The sequence below is a fragment of the Ceratotherium simum genome, chromosome 1, assembly GCF_057802395.1.
Source record: "Ceratotherium simum simum isolate JZ-2026a chromosome 1, ASM5780239v1, whole genome shotgun sequence".
Classification (NCBI taxonomy): Eukaryota; Metazoa; Chordata; class Mammalia; order Perissodactyla; family Rhinocerotidae; genus Ceratotherium; species Ceratotherium simum.
This window is the reverse complement of record NC_141900.1, coordinates 71,900,897-71,925,034: the sequence shown is the minus strand read 5'-3', so window position 1 is coordinate 71,925,034 and position 24,138 is coordinate 71,900,897. Positions and strand designations below refer to the sequence as shown.

The 24,138-nt window shown below is 33.3% G+C and overlaps 1 protein-coding gene across 4 annotated transcripts in view; it reads left to right on the top strand.

The window, feature by feature from the left end:
• Positions 1–24,138, top strand: part of TMEM168 (transmembrane protein 168) — a 32,257-nt gene that overhangs the window by 4,573 nt on the left and 3,546 nt on the right. For 3 of the 4 annotated variants that reach the window (XM_087429748.1, XM_087429743.1, XM_087429736.1), the window contains exons 2-5: positions 754–2,010; positions 11,134–11,313; positions 18,850–18,992; positions 20,964–21,238. In XM_087429748.1, coding sequence (XP_087285874.1) covers positions 883–2,010; positions 11,134–11,313; positions 18,850–18,992; positions 20,964–21,238 — 1,726 coding nt within the window. In that variant the 5' untranslated portion in view covers positions 754–882. The remainder of the gene's footprint in view (positions 1–753; positions 2,011–11,133; positions 11,314–18,849; positions 18,993–20,963; positions 21,239–24,138) is intronic. The other variant, XM_014785595.2, reaches the window with a different exon arrangement.

The window sequence follows — 24,138 nt, the reverse complement described above, 5'->3', positions numbered from 1 at the left end:
TACTTTTAAATAACTGTTGGTCAACATTCCAACTTTTCAGTTTTGACTGGAAAGTTCAGGAATTGGTTTACTACAGAGATAATATTTAGATTTAGAAAGTAGGTTTGGTAATCAGAGTAATTTACTAGAGGTAAAAGTACAGAGAGAATTATGGATCAACTTTAGGTAGTAACTTTAATACAGTTAAACTTGACTTCTAAGTTTGTTAGTTAAACGAAGTAAAGACTAAGATTTTATAGCATTATAGAGCTGCCTTGTAAAAAGATGTAGAGGATTTTAGGCAGGTAGTAATGGTCGTTATTATTGTATACTAGTGCTGTTCAAATTAGAGGTAATGGTGAAGTCCCTCATTCCTTTTAAGAGCTGAGTAGCTGTCCACTGTGCCAAACCCATCTGCCACAATCTAAGCTAAATTGAATACCTCACATTTGCATGCTGCTGAAAAATCAGATACTGGAATAAAAATGGATTAGGCGAATTCCTCACCAGCTCTGGGAACACAGTTTCATTGATGGTGATTTAGTCATGCAATCCCAGCATATGATGTGTAGAAAGCACTGGCATTTTTGTTTGGATAAACTGCAGAATTTTTAAGCCAGAGACACTTATCATTAAGATACGTGCAAAGCAGGTTTTAAACTGGGTTTCAGAAGAAACTTTATTTCTCACTTATTCATTATTTTGTACAAAAAAGATACATGTGAAAGGTAAATTATATAAAATTAACACTGAAATATTTTTTCTTCTTTTTAGATCCCTATAAACGAAAATTCCACCAGAGGACATGTTGAAATAGGAGTTACAGATATATTGGATTTGCTGGATGAAATACAAGCAGTTGATTTTTGTAAAGTGGGGAGAAAGCCCAAATTGCCAGAGTACATGTGTAAATCACTGCGTTATTGCTTTAGTCATTGTCTCTATTTAGCAATGACAAGACTGGAAGAAGTTAACAGAGAAGTGAACATGCATTCTTCAGTGCGTTATCTTGGCTATTTAGCCAGATTCAATTTACTGGTTGCTATATGCTTAGGTCTTTATGTAAGGTGGGAAAAAACAGCAAATTCCTTAATTTTGGTAATTTTTATTCTTGGTCTTTTTGTTCTTGGAATTGCCAGCATACTCTATTATTATTTTTCAATGGAAACAGCGAGTTTAAGTCTCTCTAATCTTTGGTTTGGATTCTTGCTTGGCCTCCTGTGTTTTCTTGATAATTCATCCTTTAAAAGTGATGTGAAAGAAGAATCAACCAAATATTTGCTTCTAACTTCCATAGTATTAAGGATATTATGTGCTTTGGTGGAGAGAATTTCTGGTTACGTCCGTCATCGACCCACTTTATTAACCACAGTTGAATTTCTCGAACTTGTTGGATTTGCCATTGCCAGCACAACTATGTTGGTGGAGAAGTCTCTGAGTGTCATTTTACTAGTTGTAGCTTTGGCCATGCTGATTATTGACCTGAGAATGAAGTCTTTCCTAGCTATTCCAAACTTAGTTATTTTTGCAGTCTTGTTGTTTTTCTCCTCATTGGAAATGCCCAAAAATCCAGTTGCTTTTGCATGTTTTTTTATTTGCCTGATAACTGATCCTTTCCTTGACATTTATTTTAGTGGACTTTCAGTGACTGAAAGGTGGAAACCCTTTTTGTACCGCGGAAGAATTTGCAGAAGATTTTCAGTCGTTTTCGCTGGAATGATTGAGCTTACATTTTTTATTCTTTCAGCGTTTAAACTTAGAGACACTCATCTCTGGTATTTTGTAATACCAGGCTTTTCCATTTTTGGAATTTTCTGGATGATTTGCCATATTATTTTTCTTTTAACTCTTTGGGGATTCCATACCAAATTAAATGACTGCCATAAAGTGTATTTTACGCACAGGGTAGATAACAATAGCCTTGATAGAATCATGGCATCCAAAGGGATGCGTCATTTTTGCTTAATTTCAGAGCAGTTAGTTTTTTTTAGTCTTCTTGCAACAGCAATTTTGGGAGCAGTATCCTGGCAGGTAAGCTTATAGTTTGTTTATTATGTCAATGCCTATGATGTGTGGTTAAATGCTTGCTTCAAGAGTTGAAATATTAGAATTGAAAGGTCGAGTTCCCAATTTCAAAAGGAGATTCTTTTTTGGTGCTTATGTAGTTTTATTCATGGAATTGAAGTAATGAATGAATATTGACTGGATAATGTAGTTTGATCTCTGGCAAAGAGGTACCAAAATGTTAGGAATACTCAGCATGTGACATACCTCCTACCTTCTGATTGATTGATCATTAATAAAACACTCATAAAGATCCTTAGAATATTAACATTTGAAGGGTGCTTAGAGTTTGTACTTGAATCCTTTTGTTTTACATATGAGGAAACCAAAAGCTAGAGAAGACATATCCAGAGTCACTGGTACTAGCCAGAACCAGGTTACCTAGCTTCTATCTAGTCTGCTGGTCTCCTCACTACAGCACATTTCTTTTATATAGTCATTTCCCTAAAGATTTTATATAAAAGATGATTAGATATATAATAAAATATCAGATTCCTAATTACAGATCAGAGACTATCCTAAGAAGGAAAAAATGGGTGTTATAATACGTTTGCTGCCCACAATATGTTTTAAAAAAAAAACATCTTTTGTAGACAAAGATATTTAAACTATATGATTGGAGTTTGTATCTACAGTGTTAACAAACCATTCTTCCATTCTTTGAACATTTATTGAATGCAGTGTATGTCAGGTACTGTACTGGGTGCTGAAGATCTAAAGAAGGCACAATCTCTAATGGGAGGGGAAAGAGGCAGGCATGTAAACAATTATTATTACAGTATGACAAGTGATATAATTTGAGTAGATCAGGCTGGGGTGTGGAGCATAAGGGAAGGTCAGTTCTGCTTGGTGCACTTCTCTGCTTTGCACCAGTTAGTTACTGCAGAGGAGCAGGAGGGGAAGGGGAAGGGGGAGGATGTCAGAAACTCTAACAAGAGTTTTCCTTCCTCTTCCTCTCCTCTCTCCTTCCTATTAGCTGCTTTCCCAGCCCTAACTACTTTTTCTTTTCCAAATCGGCCTCTTTCATGCTTGACACCTTTCTAGATCATCAAATCCTCTTAACCAAATATTTTCTAAGTCACCAAATTCTTCTTTTTTTATACCAGTGATCTTCAAATATGATATGTGTATCACTGGAGGTACACAGCTTTCCAAGGAGTATTTCAGCAAAGTTAATTTTAAGAGAATCAATTTCCAGATTTTCTCCTTCCATTCTGCTTTCCTAAAGTTGATTTACTTGAAAATGCCCCTCAATTTAGGTGTGGAGTGGTATCTTATTGTGGTTTTAATTTGCATGTCACTAGTGATGTTGAACATCTTTTAATGGGTGTATTAGCCATTTGGTTATTTTTGTTGTTGAAATATCTATTCAAATTTTTTGCCTGTTCTTAAATTGGGTTGTCTTCTTATGATTGAATTTCAAGGGTTCTTTTTATATTCTGGATATAAGCCCGTTATCAGATATATGATTTGGAAATGTTTTCTCTTAATCTGTGGCTTACCTTTTTAACGATACCTTTTGAAGAGTACAAGTTAATTTTATGAAGTTCAGTTTATCAACTTGTTCTTTTATGGATTGTGCTTTTAGTATCATATTTAAAAAATCTTTGCTCCACCCTAGGTCACAATATGCTTTCTTCTAGTAGTTTTGTTGTTTTAGGTTAAACATTTAGGTTTATGATCCATTTTGAGTTAATTTTTGTTTATGGTATGAGGTAAGATCTATTTATTTTTTTAAATATGGCTTTCTAATTGTTTCAGCACCATTTGTCAAAAAGACTATCCTTTCCACTGTTGAATTGCCTCAGCATCTTTGTCCAAAATCATAAGGCTTTATTTCTGAGCTCTCTTTTTTTGTTCCATTGATCTGTGTGTCTCTTCTTATACCAGTACTATGCTGTCTCACAAGATATCTTTTATTTTCCCTTGAAATTTCTTCTTTGACTTATGTGTTACATTCACGTGTATGTAATGGTGAGGATACGTTCTGAGAAATGCATCGTTAGGTGATTTTGTTGCTGTGTGAACATCATAGGGTTTACTTTCACAAACCTAGATGGCATAGCCTACTACACACCTAGGCTATATGGTACTAATCTTATGGGACGACCGTCGTATATGTGGCCCATTGTTGACCGAAATGTTCTTATGCGGTGCGTGACTGTTTAAAAGTTTGTTGTGTGATATTGTAATATTTAGGGATTTCCCACATTTCTTTCTGTTACTGACTTGTAATTTACTTCCATGTGTTTGGAGAACATAGTTTGTATGATTTTAGTTTTTTATTGAGACTTGTTTTATGGCCTGGCATGTATTTTATTCTGGAGAATACACCATGTTCACTTGAAAAGAATGAGTATTCTGTTGTGGGGCAGAGTGTTCTGTAAATATCACCTAGGTCAAGTTGGTTTGTGGTTTCGTTCATGTATCTATATCCTTGCTAATTTTCTGTCTAATTCTATCAATATTGAGAGAGGGATATTAAAACTATCCATTATAATTGCTAAATTGTGTATTTCTCCTTTCAGTTCTGTCACTTTCTTGCCTTTTGTGTTTTGGAGCTCTGTTCTAGATGTATATACATCTTTAATTTTTATACCTTCTTAATATATTGACCTTTCTGTTATTACAATAAACAGCATAGTTGAGTAGTTACAGCAGAGACCCAGTGGCCCACAAAGCCTGAATTATTAACTTTTTGGCTCTTTACAGAAGGAGTTTGCCAACTCGTGTTCTATACCAGGGCTTCTCAAACGTTAATATGCATAGGAATCAGATGGGGATCTTGTTAAAATTCTGAAGATTGGAATTAACTGATTTGGAAGGAGAGCCTGAAACTGCATTTCTAAGTATCTTAAAGGTGATGTAGAAACTTCTGGTTGGAAGTATACCCATTGAGTGGTAAAGTATTGATTTAGCTATTCAAGACTAACATGAATCTACCTGAGTTTTGTCTGCATTCCCCAAGTAGTTGCTATTGGATAACTGCTGTCTGTGGTGTAGGTATGTATTTAAGGCAATTAAATTTTTTAACTTAATTTTAATCTAACTAATTTCTGTAGAAAGATTTCCCAAATTGTGCTCTGCCCAGTGTTCTGTGAGATGTTAATGAGTATACTCAGAGAAAAAGTGTTCAAAGAAGTACAGAAAGAGAAACATTTCCAAACTTACTTGACCATGAAATCTTTGCGTCTACCTCTCATTATCCCCATTAACCACCCCAACCCAAACACACACACATATACCTATTAACCTCTGTGTGAAGCATAACTTGGGTAACACTCTTCACTGGATTTATACAGGTTCCAACTCTTGATTGATGAAAACATCAGAAAATTATATAGTGAAGGGAAAAAAATTAAGAGCTTGTTAGGCCAGGACTGTTTTTGGCATAATGAAATCATTGTTAATCCAAGTAAATTCTAAGGGCTATCTCAAATTCTTTAAAGTAGATTTTAATTTTTTTATTGAACAATTTTGGCTTAAACATTCCTAAATGATATTGATACTGATTAGATTTTTAATAATATAACTTAAACCCATTTTTCACATTTTTGTGAAAGTAATATTAAAGTGCTAAACTGATTTTTTTCCACTGTCCTAAAATATCCTTAAATGGATTTCCACTGGAAAAACTATTCCACTGATTGGGTTGGAGCAGACTCAATGTGGCAGGCAAAAAATGAGGACCTGAATAAGCCTTTTTTTAAAAAAAAATTATTTTATTGAGGTCACATTGGTTTGTAACATTGAGTAAATTTCAGATGTACATTATTATATTTCAGCTTCTGTTTGGACTGCATTGCGTTCACCACCAAAAGTCTAGTTTCCATCCATCACCATACACTCCCCTCACCCTCTTCCCCTCTGGTAACCACCATCTGTTCTCCTTATCTATGTGTTTGGTTGTTTATCTTCCACATGTGAGTGAAATCATGGGGTATTTGTCTTTCTCTGACTTATTTTGCTTAGCATAATACCCTCAAGGTCCATCCATGTTGTCACAAATGGCATGATTTTGTCTTTTTTTATGGCTGAGTAGTATTCTATTGTATATATACACCAGGTCTTCTTTATTTATTCATCCATTGATGGGCACTTGGGTTGCTTCCAAGTCTTGGCTATTGTGAATAATGTTGCACTGTACATAGGGGTGCATATATCTTTTTGAATTAGTCTTTTCATGTTTTTTGGATGAATACCCAGAAGTGGAATAGCTAGATCATATGGTAGTTCTATTTTTAATTTTTTGAGACATCTCCATACTGTTTTCCATAGTGGCTGCACCAATTTGCATTCCCACCAGCAGTGTATGAGAGTTCCCCTTTCTCCACATCCTCTCCAGTACTTGTTTCCTGTCTTTTTAATATAGCCATTTTGATGGGTGTGAGGTGATATCTCATTGTCGTTTTGATTTGCATTTCCCCAATAATTAGTGATGTTGAACATCTCTTCATGTGCCTGTTGGCCACCTGTTTATCTTCTTTGAAAAAATGTCTGTTCGTATCCTCTGCCCATATTTTGATTGGGTTGTTTGTTGTTAAGTTGTATGAGTTCTTTATATATTTTGGAAATTAACCCCTTGTCAGATATGCAGATATTTTCTCCTAGCTGGTAGATTGTCTTTTTGTTTTGTTAATCATTTCCTTTGCCTTGCAGAAGTTTTTAGTCTGATGTAGTCCTATTTGCTTATTTTTTCTTTTGTTTCCCTTGCCTGAATAGACATGGAATTCAAAAAGATACTGCTTAGACCGATGCCAGAGAGTGTACTGCCTATATATTCTTCTAGGAGTTTTATGGTTTCAGATCCTACATTCAAGTCTTTAATCCATTTTGAGTTAATTTTTGTGTATGGTGTAAGATAATGGTCTACTTTCCTTCTTTTGCATGTAGATGTCCAGTTTTCCCAACACCATTTATTAAGAGACTTTTCTTTCTCCATTGTATGTTCTTGGCTCCCTTGTTGAAAATTAGCTGTCCATAGATGTGTGTTTTTATTTCTGGGCTCTCGATTCTGTTCCATTGATCTGTTGTGTCTGTTTTTGTGCCAGTACCATGCTGTTCTGATTACTATAGCTTTGTAGTATATTTTGAACTCAGGGAATGTGATACCTCCAGCTTTGTTTGTTTTTCTCAGGATTGCTTTGATTATTTGGGGTCTTTTGTTCCATATAAATTTTAGGATTCTTTGTTCTGTTTCTGTGAAGAATGTCATTGGGATTCTGATGGAGAGTGCATTGAATCTGTAGATTGCTTTAGGTAATATGGACATTTTAACTATGTTTATTCTTCCAATCCATGAGCATGGAATATCTTTCCATTTCTTTGTGTCTTCTTCAATTTCTTTCTTACAATAATATAATAGTCTTATAGTTTTCAGTGTATATGTCTTTCACCTCCTTGGTTAAATTTATTCCTAGGTATTTTATTATCTTTGTTGCAATTGTAAGTGGGACTGTATTCCTGATTTCTCTTTCTGCTAGTTTGTTGTTAGTGTATAGAAATGCAACTGATTTTTGTATGTTGACTTTATTGTATTCATTAATTATTTCTAATAGTTTTTTGGTGGATTCTTTACGGTTTTCTATATATAGAGTCATGTCATCTACAAATAGTAACAGTTTCACTTCCTCCTTCCCAATTTGGATGCCTGTTATTTCTTTTTCTTGCCTAATTCTCTGGCTAAAACTTCCAATACTATGTTGAATGAAAGTCACGAGGGTGGGCATCCTTTTCTTGTTTCTGTTCTTAAAGGAATAGCTTTCAGTTTTTCACCATTGAGTATGATGTTGGCTGTGGGTTTGTCACAGATGGCCTTTATTATGTTGAGGTACTTTCCTTCTATACCCATTTTATTGAGAGTTTTTATCATAAATTGATGCTGGATCCTGTCAAATGCTTTCTGTGCATCTGTTGAGATGATCATGTGATTTTTATTCCTTATTTTGTTAATATGGTATATCACATTGATTTGCAGATGTTGAACCATCCCTGAATCCCTGGAATAAATCCCACTTGATCATGGTCTATGATTTTTTAATGTATTGTTTTATTCCATTTGCTAATATTTTGTTGAGAATTTTTGCATCTATGTTCATCAGTGATACTGGCCTGTAATTTTTCTTTTTTCTGTTGTCCTTGTCAGGTTTTGGTATCAGGGTAATGGTGGCCTTGTAAAATGAGTTAGGAAGCATCCCATCCTCTTCAGTTTTTTGGAAGAGTTTGAAAAGGATAAGTATTAAATCTTTGAATGTCTGGTAGCATGCACCAGAGAAGCCGTCTGGTCCTGGACTTTTGGTTTTTGGGAGGTTTTTGACTGCTTTTTCAATCTCTTGTGATTGGTCTATTCAGATTCTCTATTTTCTTCTTGATTGATTTTGGGAAGTTGTATAAATCTAAGAATTTGTCCATTTCTTCTAGGTTATCCAGTTTGTTGGCATATAGCTTTTCATAGCATTCTCTTATAATCCTTTGTATTTCTGTGGTATCCATTGTAATTTCTCCTCTTTCTTTTCTAATTTTGTTTGAGCCTTCTCTCCTTTTTTCTTAGTCTGCCTAAGGGTTTGTCAATTTTATCTTTTCAAAGAACCAACTCTTAGTTTCATTGATCCTTCCTATTGTTTTTTTTAGTCTCTATTTCATTTATTTCTGCTCTGATTTTTATCATCTCTTTCCTTCTACTCTGGATTTTGTTCTTTTTCTAGTTCTTCCAGGTATAGTGTTAGACTGTTTGAGATTTTTCTTATTTCTTAAGGGCCTACCTTGAGGTAGGCCCTTATTGCTATAAACTTCCCTAAAGAAGCCTTTTGAGTAGATCAGTTTAGTCGGCTATAGATAGGATGAATTAAAGTAGAGATAGACTGAAACCAAGAAAGCTAGCTAGGAGTAAGATATAAGGACCTGGACTAAGGTGATAGGGGAAAATTGCTGTGCTAAGGATAAGATTAAGAGAATTATCAAGGAAAAAACTGATAAATCTTGTTGAGAAGTAAAATTTAAAGAGAATTTGAGATAAGTTGATGAATTGTAGAGTTGAATATTCTGACATGGTGGATAGTCTAAAAATGTTGAAAAGATGTTGAGAGACTGAAGGGAGCAGATGGGAATGTAGGATGATGGATTTCATTGAGTTAATGACCTAGTGGACATTTCTAATTAACAAAACATTTTATAGTAGGTTTATTTTTTAAAGTATATTTTTAGGGAGTCAAATGTACTCTCATTTTACTACCAGAGCAGTAAAAGCAAACAAACAAAAACATGAGATTACTCTGCCTCATGGAACATAATTGTAGCTTAGAACTTAATTTCCCAAAATGGACTTAGCCATTTTTCTCTATTTTAAACCTTTTTGCATGTCAGTAGTTTTGGGTTTTGTTAGTTTTACTTAGCTTAATAACAAAATTTTTTTTTGTTAAGGAAAAATTTGCATACAATAATATTCCCCCTTTTTAGTGTACAGTTCTGTGATTTTGACAAACGCATATAGTTGTGTGACCGCCACTACCACAGTCCACACATAGAGCAGTTCCATCACCCCCCAAAATTCCCTCCTGTTCTTTTGTAGTCAGTCCCTCTCCCAACCCCCAGTACTTGGCAACCACTGATGTTTTTTCTGTCTCTAGACATTGTCCTTTTCCAGAATGTCATATATATGAAATTATACGGTATATAGCTGTTTGAGTTTGGCTTCTTTCACTTAGCATAATTCGTGTAAGATTCATCCATGTTGTGTATATTAGTAGTTTATTCCTTTGTATTGCTGAGCAGTATTCCATTGTATGGACGTCTCACAGTTTGCTTATCCATTACTCAATTGAAGGACATTGAAATTATTTAGTTTTTGGTAATTATAAATAAAGCTGCTGTAAACATTCATGAGACAGGGTTTTGTATTAACATAAGGTTTTTTATTTTACGTGGTGTGGGATTGCTGGGTCATGTGATAAACATATGAGTCATACATTTAACTTGATAAGAAACTGCTAAACTGTTTTCCAAAGTGGGTCTGTGATGTTGCATTCTCACCAGCAGCATATGAGAGTTCCAGTTGTTCCACATACCCACCAGTGCTTGGTATTATCTATTTTTTGTTTGTTTTTTAACCATTCAAATAGGTGTGTAGTGGTAACTCATTGTAGTTTTATTTTCTGTTTCCCTAATGATTAACGATGTAAAGTATGTTTTCATGTGCTTACTTGTCACCTGTATGTCTTCTTTGGTGAAGTACCTGTTCAGATCGCTTGGCAATTTTTAAAATTGGGTTGGTTATTTTCTTATTATTGAGTTCTTTATATATTCTACATATAAGTCCTTTTTCAGATATATGACTTGCAAATGTTTTCTCCCAGTGTGTGGCTTGTCTTTTCATTCTTTTATTGTGTTTTTTGAAGAGCAGAAGTTCTTAATTTTGCTATAGTCCAGTTTTCCAGTTTTTTTCTTTTATGAATCATCTTTTAATGTCATATCTAAGAAATCTTTGCCTGACCTCGTTTGAGTAGAATCTTTGGCTGACCCCACATGTATAGCTTCTTTTTTGTTTTTCATTAGTTTTACTGAGTTTAATAACATTTTAGAATGTGTCAGTAGTATCACTCCAAGTCATTTATATTAGAAAGCTGGAATTTTACCATTAATTTGTGTTTTGTTCATAATCTCATTCCAACTTTAAAATGCAACATTACATCTGTTATCTCCTGCAGTTTGTATTATGTTTATTGAATGTGTTATTTGCTTTTCTCTTTTTTACTTTTTTCCTTAAATATAAAGTCAGTAAGAAAGACTTACACAGTACCATAGCATTTGGTGCTAGTTTTATTGCTCGACTATAGGCTTTTCTGAAATTATGATAATTGATAATTCACATAAGGATAAAAAGGAAAGAAAGTGTCCAGATACCCAAAGAAGCATACCCCATGGCTCACTCTTATGTTGAGAGATTCTCTCTGAAATCTTTCACGTGAGATTTGATATGCCTTTCTTTACCAACCATGGTCATTTGCAGATTCCATGGAGGTTTGATGCAACTTTTTGTGGAAACCCTTTTGCTGCAAACCAAAAAAACCACAATCACAGTTGATTTCTCCATAGGGGAAGCAGTGGCAACCACTGGGTATGACAGATGTAACAAGATCAGCCTCACATCAACGAAGGGTTGGAATCCACAGATGCAGCACAGTTTCATTTCTAGCAAGATGGCAGGATCAGCCATATTACTTCGCTTGGCATGGGGGGCAGGGAGTTTTCAAATCTGCTGCCAAAACTAGAAACGTACGTTTCATAATTTTTTGTTTTGTTTCATTTCTGTTCCTAAAGTTTTGAGCTATTTTAGTCTAGATGAGAGGGGGGACACTACCTCTTTTTAACTTGAAGAAGGTATACTTTTAATTTGATGTTTTATCACTTCTGCCAGAACACTATGAAACAGGAGTAGATGCCTTTTTTTCCTAAAACACCAATAACAGTGGTCTGAGTATTGTTTTATTCATGAAGTAAGAACATGATATTTCTTTTTTCCCCCGACTGATTTTCCAGCTTTTAAAAATTTTAATGACTGGAGATAATTTTTTCCATTTTAATAATAATGGCAAGACTTACCATTTATTAACTGTTTTCTGTGTGCTATCCACCATTCTATGTACTTCATGTGTGTTAATTTATTTGATTCTCTATGACACTCTGGGATAGGTACCATTATTATTCCCATTTTATCGATAAGAAACATGCTTGAGAGACTAGGAAACTTGCTTAAGGTTACATAGTTGGTGTGAATCTAGGCGATCCGCCTTCACAGCCTTTACTTTTAACCACTCTACTTAGTTCCATATATTTTTAGAGTTGGAAATAAGCATAGAGGTTATTTAATGTAACCTCTTTATTTTGCCCATGAGGAAGAAGTAAGATTCAGTACAGTACCCAGGTTTGATTCCCGTACCAATGTTGTTTCACTTTTATCAGGATTGTGGTCTAAAAAATTTTTATTTTTGCTCTCTTTTTTGAGGCTACTCAAAAAAAAAATTTTAAATGCATTTGCTAGGCCTTAACTCTACGTAAGATCTCCTGAATAGCGATAGTCATATGATGAAAAAGTAATAGTCATTTGGATTTACTCATAATGATCTCATTTCAATTTAAAAATGCTTCATCAAGATGCTGGTCCCGTGGCGTAGCAGTTAAGTGCATGTGCTCTGCTGCTGGCAGCCCGGGTTTGGATCCTGGGTGCGCACCAACACACCGCTTGTCAGGCCATGCTGTGGCGGCGTCCCACATAAGGTGGAGGAAGATAGGCATGGATGTTAGCTCAGGGCCAGTCTTCCTCAGCAAAAAGAGGAGGATTGGCATGGATGTTAGCTCAGGGCTGATCTTCCTCACAACAACAACAAAAAAATGCTTCATTGCAAAATTACAGCTACCATTTTTTGTGCTAGACATAGTTCACACATTTCTAATCTATAGAATAAGCTCATAAAATATTATCCGCCTTTTATAGATTCAGACTCAAAGGTTAATTAATTTATTCACATACACACAGATGGTAAGTGACTGAGCTAAGAATGAACCAAAGTCGGCCTTCAAGCTTGAGTCCTTTCCACTACACCCTATTGCCTGTAGTAGACATAAAGAAATCACTTGACTTTAAAACTGTAGCTTTTCTGAGCCAGCCCTGATGGCCTAGTGGTTCAAGTTCAGCACTCTGACCACTCCGGCTGCCCAGGTTTGTTTCCAGGTCTCGGAACCACACCACCCATCTGTCAGTTGCCATGCTATGGTGGTGGCTCACAGAAGAACTAGAAGGACTTGCAACTAGAATATACAACTGTGTACTGGGGCTTTGGGGATGGGGCAAAAAAAAGAGGAAGATTGGCAACAGATGTTAGCTCAGGGCGAATCTTTCCCTGCAAAAAAAAACAAAAAAACTGTATCTTTCCTAATGGTCTTAAGTTTCCTGAACTAAGCAAAGTTTTGGAAGTTGCCTGTGGTTTCTTAAATCTGGATTTCTCACATCAAAGAGCATAATACTTCCATTTATATGTTGCTCTGTAACATACATTTATATATTCCGTTTCTTAGTTGGGCTTCATTTCTTTAGACTTCTATGTATAATATTTCCCAAATCTGGCTTACTTGAGGAGACTATACAAAAATACTTCTAAACAAACAATAATTATATCTCTTAATTAAATGCCAGATTTTTTTTAAATGAAATTCTGACATTGGTATCTGTATGTTGCATAACGAGATTTTTTTCTTATTACCTGAGAAATTTTAGAATATGAAAGTATTGAATATTTTGTCTATGACTTGAAAGCCCAGCTGAATAGAGAACTAATAGCTAGTAAGTATGCCAAGGGTATTACTTATAGTTGTTTATTGGTCTGCTGTTATGTTCAGTTTATATCTGCTTTGAAATTTGAATCATGTCTTAAAGTTTGATAGTGAGCTTAGGAAGATTTCTAGAAGCAAAGTAAGAAAAGTACCTACGCTTACTGGTTTTGATCAAGTTGATCTTATTTGTTACAGGGAGTTGTTTAAAGTGGAAGGAGTGCTCCAAAGTGACAAATGACTTTTAGGTTGAAGCTATAGAATAAAGGTTTGCATGCCAATAAAATTGAAGCTTTTTGAAAGTGGCAAGTCGATAAAACATTCTAAATTTATTTTGGCTCCCCCTGGACATATTTGCCATCTCTTCAGTTAAGATTGTGAATTTTTTGTATTGCCAAACTGTTCACTTTTATTTGTGTGTGTTATCTTGATAGTATATTTAATATTGTTTTCTAAGCTTGCTTACTCAAAATAACCTAATAGGAGTATTTAATGATTTTTTCCAGATGAATTAGCTTTTTAAAAATTAATGGCAACATAAAATTCTCAATTTTTTACTAACATTATAAAAAACAAGTAATAACAGATCATCTGTTGCCTATGAATTATGATCAGTAAACCTCTGAATATCTGCTTATTTAGTCCTATTGTATTAAATATCATCAGTGTTGTATACCTGATATGAGGATATTGAATAACATCACTATCAATTAACATTTTAATTGAAATTTTAAATTATTTAATTAGGCTTCTCACTTGCCATCTACAAATTGGCGATTGAACTTTATCATTTGTGTAGTTCACTGCTAAATTATAAACTGTTTAGTATTTTTTTTCTATTGGTAGAAATGATATTTTAACTGCGCAATAAAAACCTTAGTCATAGTAGCTTTATATAATTCTTTAATGTAATGTAGAAGTAGTCAGTAATATTTGGTATTCTATACACATGAATATTTAAAGGCCAGTCTTGACATTTGAGATATTAAATAAATAGGGCCAACCTTCAAATAAATATTTCTAGGCCTGCTTTCAGGAATGGAAATTTTCATTTTCTTTTCTGTAGGAAATAGGAAAAATTGGTAGATAGAAAATTAGTAAGCAGTCTTAACTAAAGAAAAATAGTTTGACTAAACAAAATGAAAAGTGAACTTTTTTGATGGTACAACATTCTAGTCTTTTACCATTTACACGTCAAAATTTGACTCCCCATTCTCAGTAGAATATCAAGTTCCTTAATGTTTATTTATGAATTTTTTAATATGTATATGTATATAAATTTTTTTTCCCTCTATGTCATAAAATTTCCTGGTAACTCTTGGTACAGAAAGTTTATTTACTCACCTGAACTTCTCATTCTTCTAAAAACCATCCATTTAGGATTAACGTGCAGGGATTTTTCTTTTTTAAAGAGGATGCTATTGCCTTGTAATTCTATTTTTTAAAATACCTATAATTATGTCTGTATAGCAAAATAAATAAATAAACAGGCCTGTAAGATTATTGAGTAGACCAGTTTTATTCGGCCAGAACATTTTTTTTTAACGTATGCCTTTAGGTAGCAATGCTGCACCTTCCTTTAGAATCCTTACCACTACTTATTACTTCTATAGCTGCTTCACTTATCTGCTTTTCTGGCCCCTGAAGGCATTTGAGTTTGTGACCCTTGCTATAAATTATAACATAGTGAATTATTTTCATTCCTGTATTGCCGTCTTGATCAGAAAAGTGCTAGTTATGTAAAGTTAAAGGTAGAAATAATAAAGTTGTCATATATTGATCATGGTATTTAATAATTCTTTTAGTAATTCTTTTATATGAATGGCTGACATAATTTGAAAGTAATCCTTTTGTGTGAATAGGGGTTTAATTGATTAAAGCATTATCTATTTTAAAGGAGCAACATATTCAATAGAAGTATAGAAAATGAAAAGAAAGTAATGAAATTATCAGTATTTGTAGGCAAGATGATTATCCAGCAAACCTAAGAGTTAACCAAAAAACCAATTGAAAATGCTGTAACAATAGTTGTGAGAATTATTCTGCATCTTTAAAATTGTAAACTATATCTAAAGGTTGATAAAAGGTTGATTTTGCTCACTGATACAGTTATCATTAACCCAACCAGTATAAAAACTGTAAAGTCTCTTGGACTTCTATGACATAAGTTGTATAAGAAGAAATAAAAGGTGTTTATAGTGGAATTATATTTTTTAATACCATTTAGGTAGCAAGTGGTATGTAAATATACAAAAAAATCAGTATCCTGGACATCAATAATCAGAAAATGTAATGGAAATTATTCTATTTATAGAAATGATTCTATTCATAGAACAACAGAAACATAAAATGTCTAGAAATAAAGTTTAAAAGAAACTTATGGAATTTTTATAAAGAAATACTATAAAACTGGGGCTGGCCCGGTGACATAGTGGTTAAGTTCACACACTCTGCTTCGGTGGCCCGGGGTTTGCAGGTTGGGATCCCAGATGCGGACTGACACACTACTCTGCAAGCCATGCTGTGGCGGCATCCCATATACAAAATGGAGGAAGATGGGCACAGATATTAGCTCAGACCTAATCTTCCTCAGCAAAAAGAGGAGGATTGGCAGTGGATGTTAGCTCAGAGCCAGTCTTCCTCACAAAAAAAAAAGAAAAAGAGAAGAAATACTATAAAACTCTTCTGAAGGTTATAAAAGAAGACTTGAATAAATTGAAAAACATACCATACCTCTGGGATAGGAAGACTCAACACTGTGCCCTGTGACCATTTGTTAGTATAGAGGAAATAGTTTTCAAATGTGCACTTTTGGTGCTGAAAGAGGAGCAAAAATTAAAGTCCAGAGCTTCAGAAGTGGGATCTCCAGTAAATTACCTCCCATTTTAAGATGACACGTTGAAGGAAAAGGATGGAGTCACGTATATTAAACTCCTCTCGTAAACTTGCATGCTGACCTTGTGTTCTATTAGTGATCCAACTTAGATTAAGTGGTCAAACCTGGATTAAGGTATGTAGACTAGTAATGCCCCAATTCCCTGGAAGAAATAAACAAAAATCCTCTTAGAGAAAGTATCACCCTACGCCTGAAATTAGTTATATAATATATATATATATGTTTACATAGTGTTCTGCTGATAAATATAACCGGATACACACACATGCACGCACACACATGTACAGACAGCATCAAGAACAAGAAGCAGCAGGACCAACAGAGGGAGACAGTCCAAAAAGTCTGGGGATAACCATCAGGCTTAACTAAATCAAAAAAATAAAAGCAGAGATAGTGCATAATGGTAGGAAGTTGGAAATTATAAAAAAGTGACAAGCCAGATTTGAAAAAGAACTGAAGTTTTCGAATCAGAAAATAAAATACCTGAAATTAATGATGTGCAAGCTTAACAGATTAGACAAAGCTGAAGTGAGCATTAGAGAACTGGAGGATATAGTTCAGAAGAAGCTATGCAAGAAGGAGCACAGAAGGAAAAAATAGGGAAAATACAGAAGAAAAGGGTAAGACTCAAAGGGGATATAGTGAGAAGATCTCATCTATGTTTTATTGGAGTCCCAGAAAAAAGGAAATAAACGCCAAAGGAAATATTTGAAAGGGTAGACAGACTAATGGAACAGAAGAGAGTACAAAAATGGATCCCAGAATACTTGCTTTATGACAAAGATGGTACTGTAATGTGGAATGTTTGAAACTTTCAGTAATAGGTAATTGGACAATTGGGTGTTCATATAGAAAAAATGAAATTGGATCATTATCATAAACAAAAATCAATGTCATTTGGATTATAGACCTAAATGTAAAGGGCAAAACAATAAAGCCTTTAGAGGATAGTGTAAAATATCTTCTTGACCTTTGTGTGGATGAAGATTTCTTTAATAAGACATGAAATGACTGCAGTTAAGAACTTAGATTAAGCAAAAAAACAGCATTAAGGGAGTCACAGAGGAGGAAACATATTTGCAGTACAACGGACAAAAGACTTATCTGAAATATATGGAGAGCAAAACAAAGCTGTAAATCAATAATAACAGGGCAGCCCCGTGGAAAAGTGAGCAGAATATCTAATACTTCCCCCAAGTTGAAACCCAAATGATCAAAGGTATTTAACATAATTAATAGAGAACTCAATACTTTGGTTTTGTTTATCATAGTTAATTAAAAGGAATCTAGATAGCAGTGACAGAATCAGCTAGTTTTTTTTTAATACATATGCTAGCATGCCATTTGGACTTTACAAATGGTTTAGAGTTATGTTAATAGGCTTACAATATATTAAAAAGTTTACAGAACATTATATTATCATCCCATTTTGGTAAAAAAACATATATTTGTGAATATATATTGCATGAAATCTGGAAATATTTCAAAAAATTAGTAACTGTATGGATGATGGTACTTGGAATGATTTTGTTCACATCTTTTTTACTTGTGTTTTCTAATGTTTCTAAATTGAGCATGTACTGTATTATTTATATAATTGATAACATAGAATGTACCAAAAATAGGGCATTATATCCATTTTTCATTGTGGGAGTCAATTGCTATTTTTTATTTAAATTCTGATCAAATGAACCTCTTAGTGTTAGAAAAATGTGTGTTCATGCACATAGGCACATGACTGTGTAGTATGTGCGGTAGCAACACAGAAAGAATGTAGCATAGTATCAGTATTGTGAAGGTATAGATCAGGACTGAGTGACTATCTTCCCTCCATTTTCTTTTCACTTAAATAGGTCCTTTAATTGTTTTCTGGGTTTTTTTAATCGCAGTTACTACCTAATCTTGCCTACTTCTTTTAATATTTTTTTCCTCCCTTTTTCCTTCCATTCTGCTTTTAGGATGCTTAAATGTCTTTTTTTTTTTTTTTCTTTTTTACAGCTTTGAATTTAGTCTACAGAGTCTGGAGCTTTTCAAAGGAAAGCTGTATTATAAGTTTAGTTAAATATAAGAATGGAATTCATTTTGATAGGTTTAGGATCTTAAATTTTCTTTAAGATTTTGTTCTTTTAATTTCCAGACTTTTCACAGGAAAAAAAAAAGAGTCCTTTCTAAAGTACCCTTTCTGATAAAGTAAATGAGTGTGTTATTGAAAAATAATTTAGGGCTGTGGTTTTGACAGGAAAGGATTTGTTTTCTGGCTTTTTCTCTGTCATATCAAGAGTGGTTATGTTTTGTTTTTTAGTTTGGGTGGGATGTTATTTAACAAATTAAAAAAATATGATGCGCTGTATTTGTTTTGCCATGACTTCTAAGAAGTTTAGAGATACATTTAGGATTTATTGCTTATCCATATATAGCTGTCTGTTTCGACTTATAATTGTTTTTAGATAATTGTTCTTTTTATCCTTTTTGAAAGTAGGGGCAAAAAATGTGAATAAATATGTGTGTATGAAAATGTATAGACGTATGCACACACATGAGTGCAGTCATACACAATATGTAAACATGCTGTTTTAAATTTCTTTTAGCCAACAAATGGAATCTTCTTGAGCATGTTTCTAATTGTTTTGCCATTGGAATCCATGGCTCATGGGCTCTTCCATGAATTGGGTAATTGTTTAGGAGGAACATCTGTTGGATATGCTATTGTGATTCCCACCAACTTCTGCAGGTACAGTAATCCAATATAATTAGTAATAACTACTTGACTCTAACATTTTCCTAATATTTGTATGAATATAAATATAAAATATGGTAGCTCACTTTTTCAAAACTCTTAATATTTTCAAAATATAATACTCTTTCATTTTTTTTTCATTTATCCCAAGTGTTTAAAAACCTTTACTCTGAATAATAATCTTCAGGGTTTGATTTAAATATATTTTTGATAAATGTGATTAGTTTGTATTTTAGCTAGAAATCAGAAAATATGAATGAATTTTCTAAGGAAAAGTCCTATCCTTTCTTTAGAAAGGGATGTCTTGTTTAAGAAAATGTCCCCTGAAACAACATGGTGAAATATAATAGAATGTACAATGGACCGTAGAGTCCTAAATTCTAGATCTGTGTTACCTTAGGCAAATCATAACTTCTCTGAACCTCAGTGTCGTTATGTAAAATGGAAATGACAATACCTATTCTGCCCATCTCAGAGGAGTATTATGAAGAGCTAATGAGAATATGAATGTAAAAACACTCTGCCCACTGGAAAATGTCATACAAATACCAGAAATTCAAAAGATTGGCAATGAATATTATATATATATTTGTTTGATTGCAGTTTTATTCCAAAATAATTTTTGGCCCCAAATGTGTGGCAGATCTGTTTGAACTGTAAATATTGCCACATTTTAATTTTTCTTTTAATAGTTAAGTACCTTTGAAGTAGAAAAAAATTAGTTCTTTGCCATTAATGAATTCTGATGACCAAGTATTCATCATACTTTCCTTGGAGGTAGGGAGGGGACGACTTGAAATCAAAAAGTTTTTATCTGATTTCAGATATTTGACATATAAACTCCAAATAGACTATTTGTAGTAAATATTTTCCTCCATGTTAAAGACTTGATAAAAAGTTGAAGAGTCTCATGAGAAGTAGAAGAAACAGATTTAGAGGGTCCCGTGAAGTGAGATGTAACAACTCTGCAGAAAGAATATGGAGAAATAGTAATTTGTACAGTTAGGTTTTTATTTCATTACAATTTTTATTTATGCATTGCTTATTCTTTTACATTTTTGTGATTGTTAAATGTTACAAAAATGGAACAAAATGTTTTATTCTTTTAATGAAAACTAGAGTGTTATCAGAATAGCATTGATAATATATGAAGCAAAATGTAAAGTTTTCAAAATTCCTGATATGAAATTTCTTTTCTGGATAGGAGTGATGATTCTTTTTCTCCCTCAATATTGATAGTATTTTGATTCTGCTAGTTGTAAGACTTGGTTTACCATCTTTACTAAAGTAGCATTTCACTTTGTTCCAGGATCAGAGATCTGAGTCTTCAATTAGAAGTCAGTAGTATAAGGCAAAATTTAGGCAAACCTAAATTTTAGTAATTCTTTTAAAATGCCATTTACTAATAAGTCATTTCTTCTATAATTTATGTACCTTAGGTTAGTAAAACTTGAACACAACTTTATAAAGACTGTCTTTTTCAATACAGAAAGTAAATATGTAATTTAAAATATTGCTTTCATATTTTGTTAAGATTTTATTTCTTAAGAAAAAAAGATTCTTTCATTATAGTCGCACCCTGGTGTTCTTGTAACACTTTTGTGGTAAAATTAGTATAATCTTGCTTTTAAAAATCTTGTCCAGTATCTGTCATTTGGTAAGAAGTTGTGAATAAAGAATGAAGAGTAGTACTGTTTACATTTGGAGTTATTATTCTCCCAGCTTTTGGTTTGGTTATTGTTCTATTGATAAGAAATATAATTTTTAGAAACTAGGCTTTGATTTTCCAAGCTTAATTCTTAGCACTGTAGGAATTTTAGAAAAGATGATTTAAAAAAATTCCTACCATTTAGTTAGCAGCAACTATTATGATTCTTAGATAATTAATTATAAATAAAGGATATAAATATGACATAGAATGAATACTTCGTAGCATCAAAATAATATTTTTTTCTCCTTCTTCAGTCCTGATGGTCAGCCAACACTTCTTCCACCAGAACATGTACAAGAGTTAAATTTGAGGTCTACTGGCATGCTCAATGCTATCCAGAGATTTTTTGCGTATCATATGATTGAGACCTATGGATGTGACTATTCCACGAGTGGACTGTCTTTTGATACTCTACATTCCAAACTGAAAGCTTTCCTTGAACTTCGGACTGTGGATGGACCTAGACACGATACATATGTTTTGTATTACAGTGGGCACACCCATGGTACAGGAGAGTGGGCTCTTGCAGGTAAATTCAGCTCTGGCAAGTTCACTATGATGAAGATACACCAGTTTGTGGAAATCTATCCTTCACATTGGAAACGTTAAAGTTCCAGAATTCTCAATTTTCCACTTCACAGTTTACAAAGTATACATATGACTGTTTTGTTTTTCTTTTCTGTAGTATACCTGTTCAGCATAATTCTAGTAATCTCTAAAGGTTTTGAGAATTATGTCTTATATTGATTGGAAGAAAATCTGATCTGAGACTTATAATCAGTTTCCCTTTAAAGTATTTTCAGAATTATTAAATATAGTTACATTTTTCAGAAGCTGATTAACTTATTTGACTAGTACCTCTTAAGTCTTTAAATGTTATGGATGCTGATTTCAGTAGTCCTTCACATGTACAGTTTTATTTATGTTAGAAAGCTCATCAAAATTTTAAATAGCAGGCACTGTGATATGGTGGGAGTAGCACTTAGATCAGGAGACTTTAGTTCTGGTCCTAATTTGCCGCAACAGTGTTATTTTAGGCAAGTTACTTAACTTCTCTCAGCTTCAGTTCTCTTGTCTGTAAAATGAGGGGTAACATTAAATCTTCCCTGCCAAAGGAGAAAGGAGATCTCTATATTACATGTAAGTTTGTTTGTTGGTCTTCCCAACTAGAATAGACACCCTGTAAGTCAAGGGCTTTGTTTTATGAATTATTTGTTCAGCACCTAAAACAGAGCTTGACACATAGTAGGGGATCCTTAAGTAACTGACAGATGGATGAAATCATTGAATGAATCATGAAAAAAAGGATAATTTTCTTATTTTTAGATTAGAAATAGTTCTTTTAGGTTTAATTATACCCTACTTTTTTCCATAAGATATTTTAGATGTTTTTCACCAAGAACACATACAAATAATAAAAGTCATAAAATGTAAATAGAAATAGATACTCAGATCAAAGAAAAATATAAACGGAAGTATTATAGAGGGACAGAAGCAGAGCTACCAATATAAGAACTTCAGAAGGAAGGAAACAAACTCAAGGTTAAGTTGGAGATGATTTTAAACCGTCATGGTCTCGCTAATTTCATGCCAGATTTATAACAGGGTTTTATCATAAAGGAAAATATTTTTTATAATTTTTTGTTTTTGCAAATAAATATTGAATAACTCAATAGCTGTCTAGAAAGAGTAAAAGCAAACCAATATTTATTGGGCACATTTGAAGCGCAGCTACTATGCTTAGTACGTTATACACATTATTAGATTTAACCTTCACTTGAAATCCTTTGAGAAAAATACTATCACCTCCATCATCTTTATTTTTCAAAGCATGAAATGAAAACTGAAAGTGGTTATATAACATGTGTTGGTTATACTACTGATAAGTGATGAAACCATGATTCAAGCCCAGATATGCCTGACTCCTTAAGTATATTTTTCCCCATTGTACCATGTTGCTACCAAAGGCAAAAACCATGAAGGTAGAGAAGTGGCATGTTCTGGTTAAGTAGATGTTTTTTGTTAGCATAGTTTACCCATTTTCAAAATATTAGAATATAGAGGGAGGTAGTCAACATTAAAACTACTTGAATATAGTTTATAAAATCATTTACTTGGCCTGTAACTTTTTAATAATTCAATGTAGAAAACAACTTTTTAACCTTATGGTTACTTTAATTCCAGGTAAAGTATAGCATTCTGTGTACTTCAGAGCACAAGAGAAAAAGTTATAGTCAATTCAAAAATTTTTATAGAAATAGGATTTCAGTCCTAAAAGCAGGGATTGATTATTGAAAACTTACTGCAATGCTTATAATAATAAACTGTCTCCCAATCAAATGGGGAAAAAAAGGCATAATTTTGGTGTTCATGCATATATCCTTAATTATTTTTAAGTATTATAAGAAAGTATTTTAAAAGTAAGCTTGTTGCATGTGTTTACATGAAGGACTTTTTACGTAATATAAACATTTTTCAAAAAGTTTGCATTTTTCTTAAATCTTTTAAAATTTATTTCAGGTGTTTTTTAAAAGATGGCTTTGGATATAAATTCTAGATGTTCAGTTTACTAATATTTATATCAGCTTTTTCTTGTCCTAGGAAAGTAGACACCAAGATGAATAGTATATATATCAGTGTTCTTAAATTTTCATTTACTATGAGTTAGGAATAATTTATGAAGACTTAAAAACTCTAAAGTAGGGTTATATTTTAGGTAAATGTCTAGCAGTTATATTCTGGAATGGTATCTTTATAATATTTTTTTGAAGTATGTCACCAATAAATTGACCATTATAGAATTTCTCTATTAGACGAAATCTTCTTCTCAAGAAGATTTGTTCCTGTATGTATAACTTTCTTTGTCAGAGACTTTCTTGTAAAAAGTAGAAAACAATGGAGAAAACATAGCTGGCCATGGCCTTGCCTTCCCTGAGAGGGTAGGTTTTGTCCCATAATTCAGCAACTGTATACTCTTACAGCCTGAGGCACCTGGCCCACTTCGAGTTAACCGAGTTGAACCAGGCCCGGAGGCTGAGCCCTCTTTTTAGTCAGTTTCTGACTGGCCCTGGCCTGCCCAAAGTACAGCCCTCGAAGGCTAATCCTACCTCAGAAATAGTATTGAACCACCCCTTCTCTGAAGAAAATGCTTCTAAAGGATTCTCTCTCTTTCTCTCCTGTGTTGTCATTTTGATAGTTTAGCAAAGAGGATGGTTGCTCTTGGTAGAAATGTATTTTCTGAAGTTACGTTGTTGAATCTTGTGCTAGTAAATTGTAGCATGTTAAAACTTTTTTCTAATTATAAAAGTAACATATGCTCATATTTCTTTTTATCATTTATATAACTTTCTATAACTAATTTACTAATAATTTATATAACTTTTATACTTTTATATAATTTTTTCTTTGTTGAATTTTGGAAAAGATAGA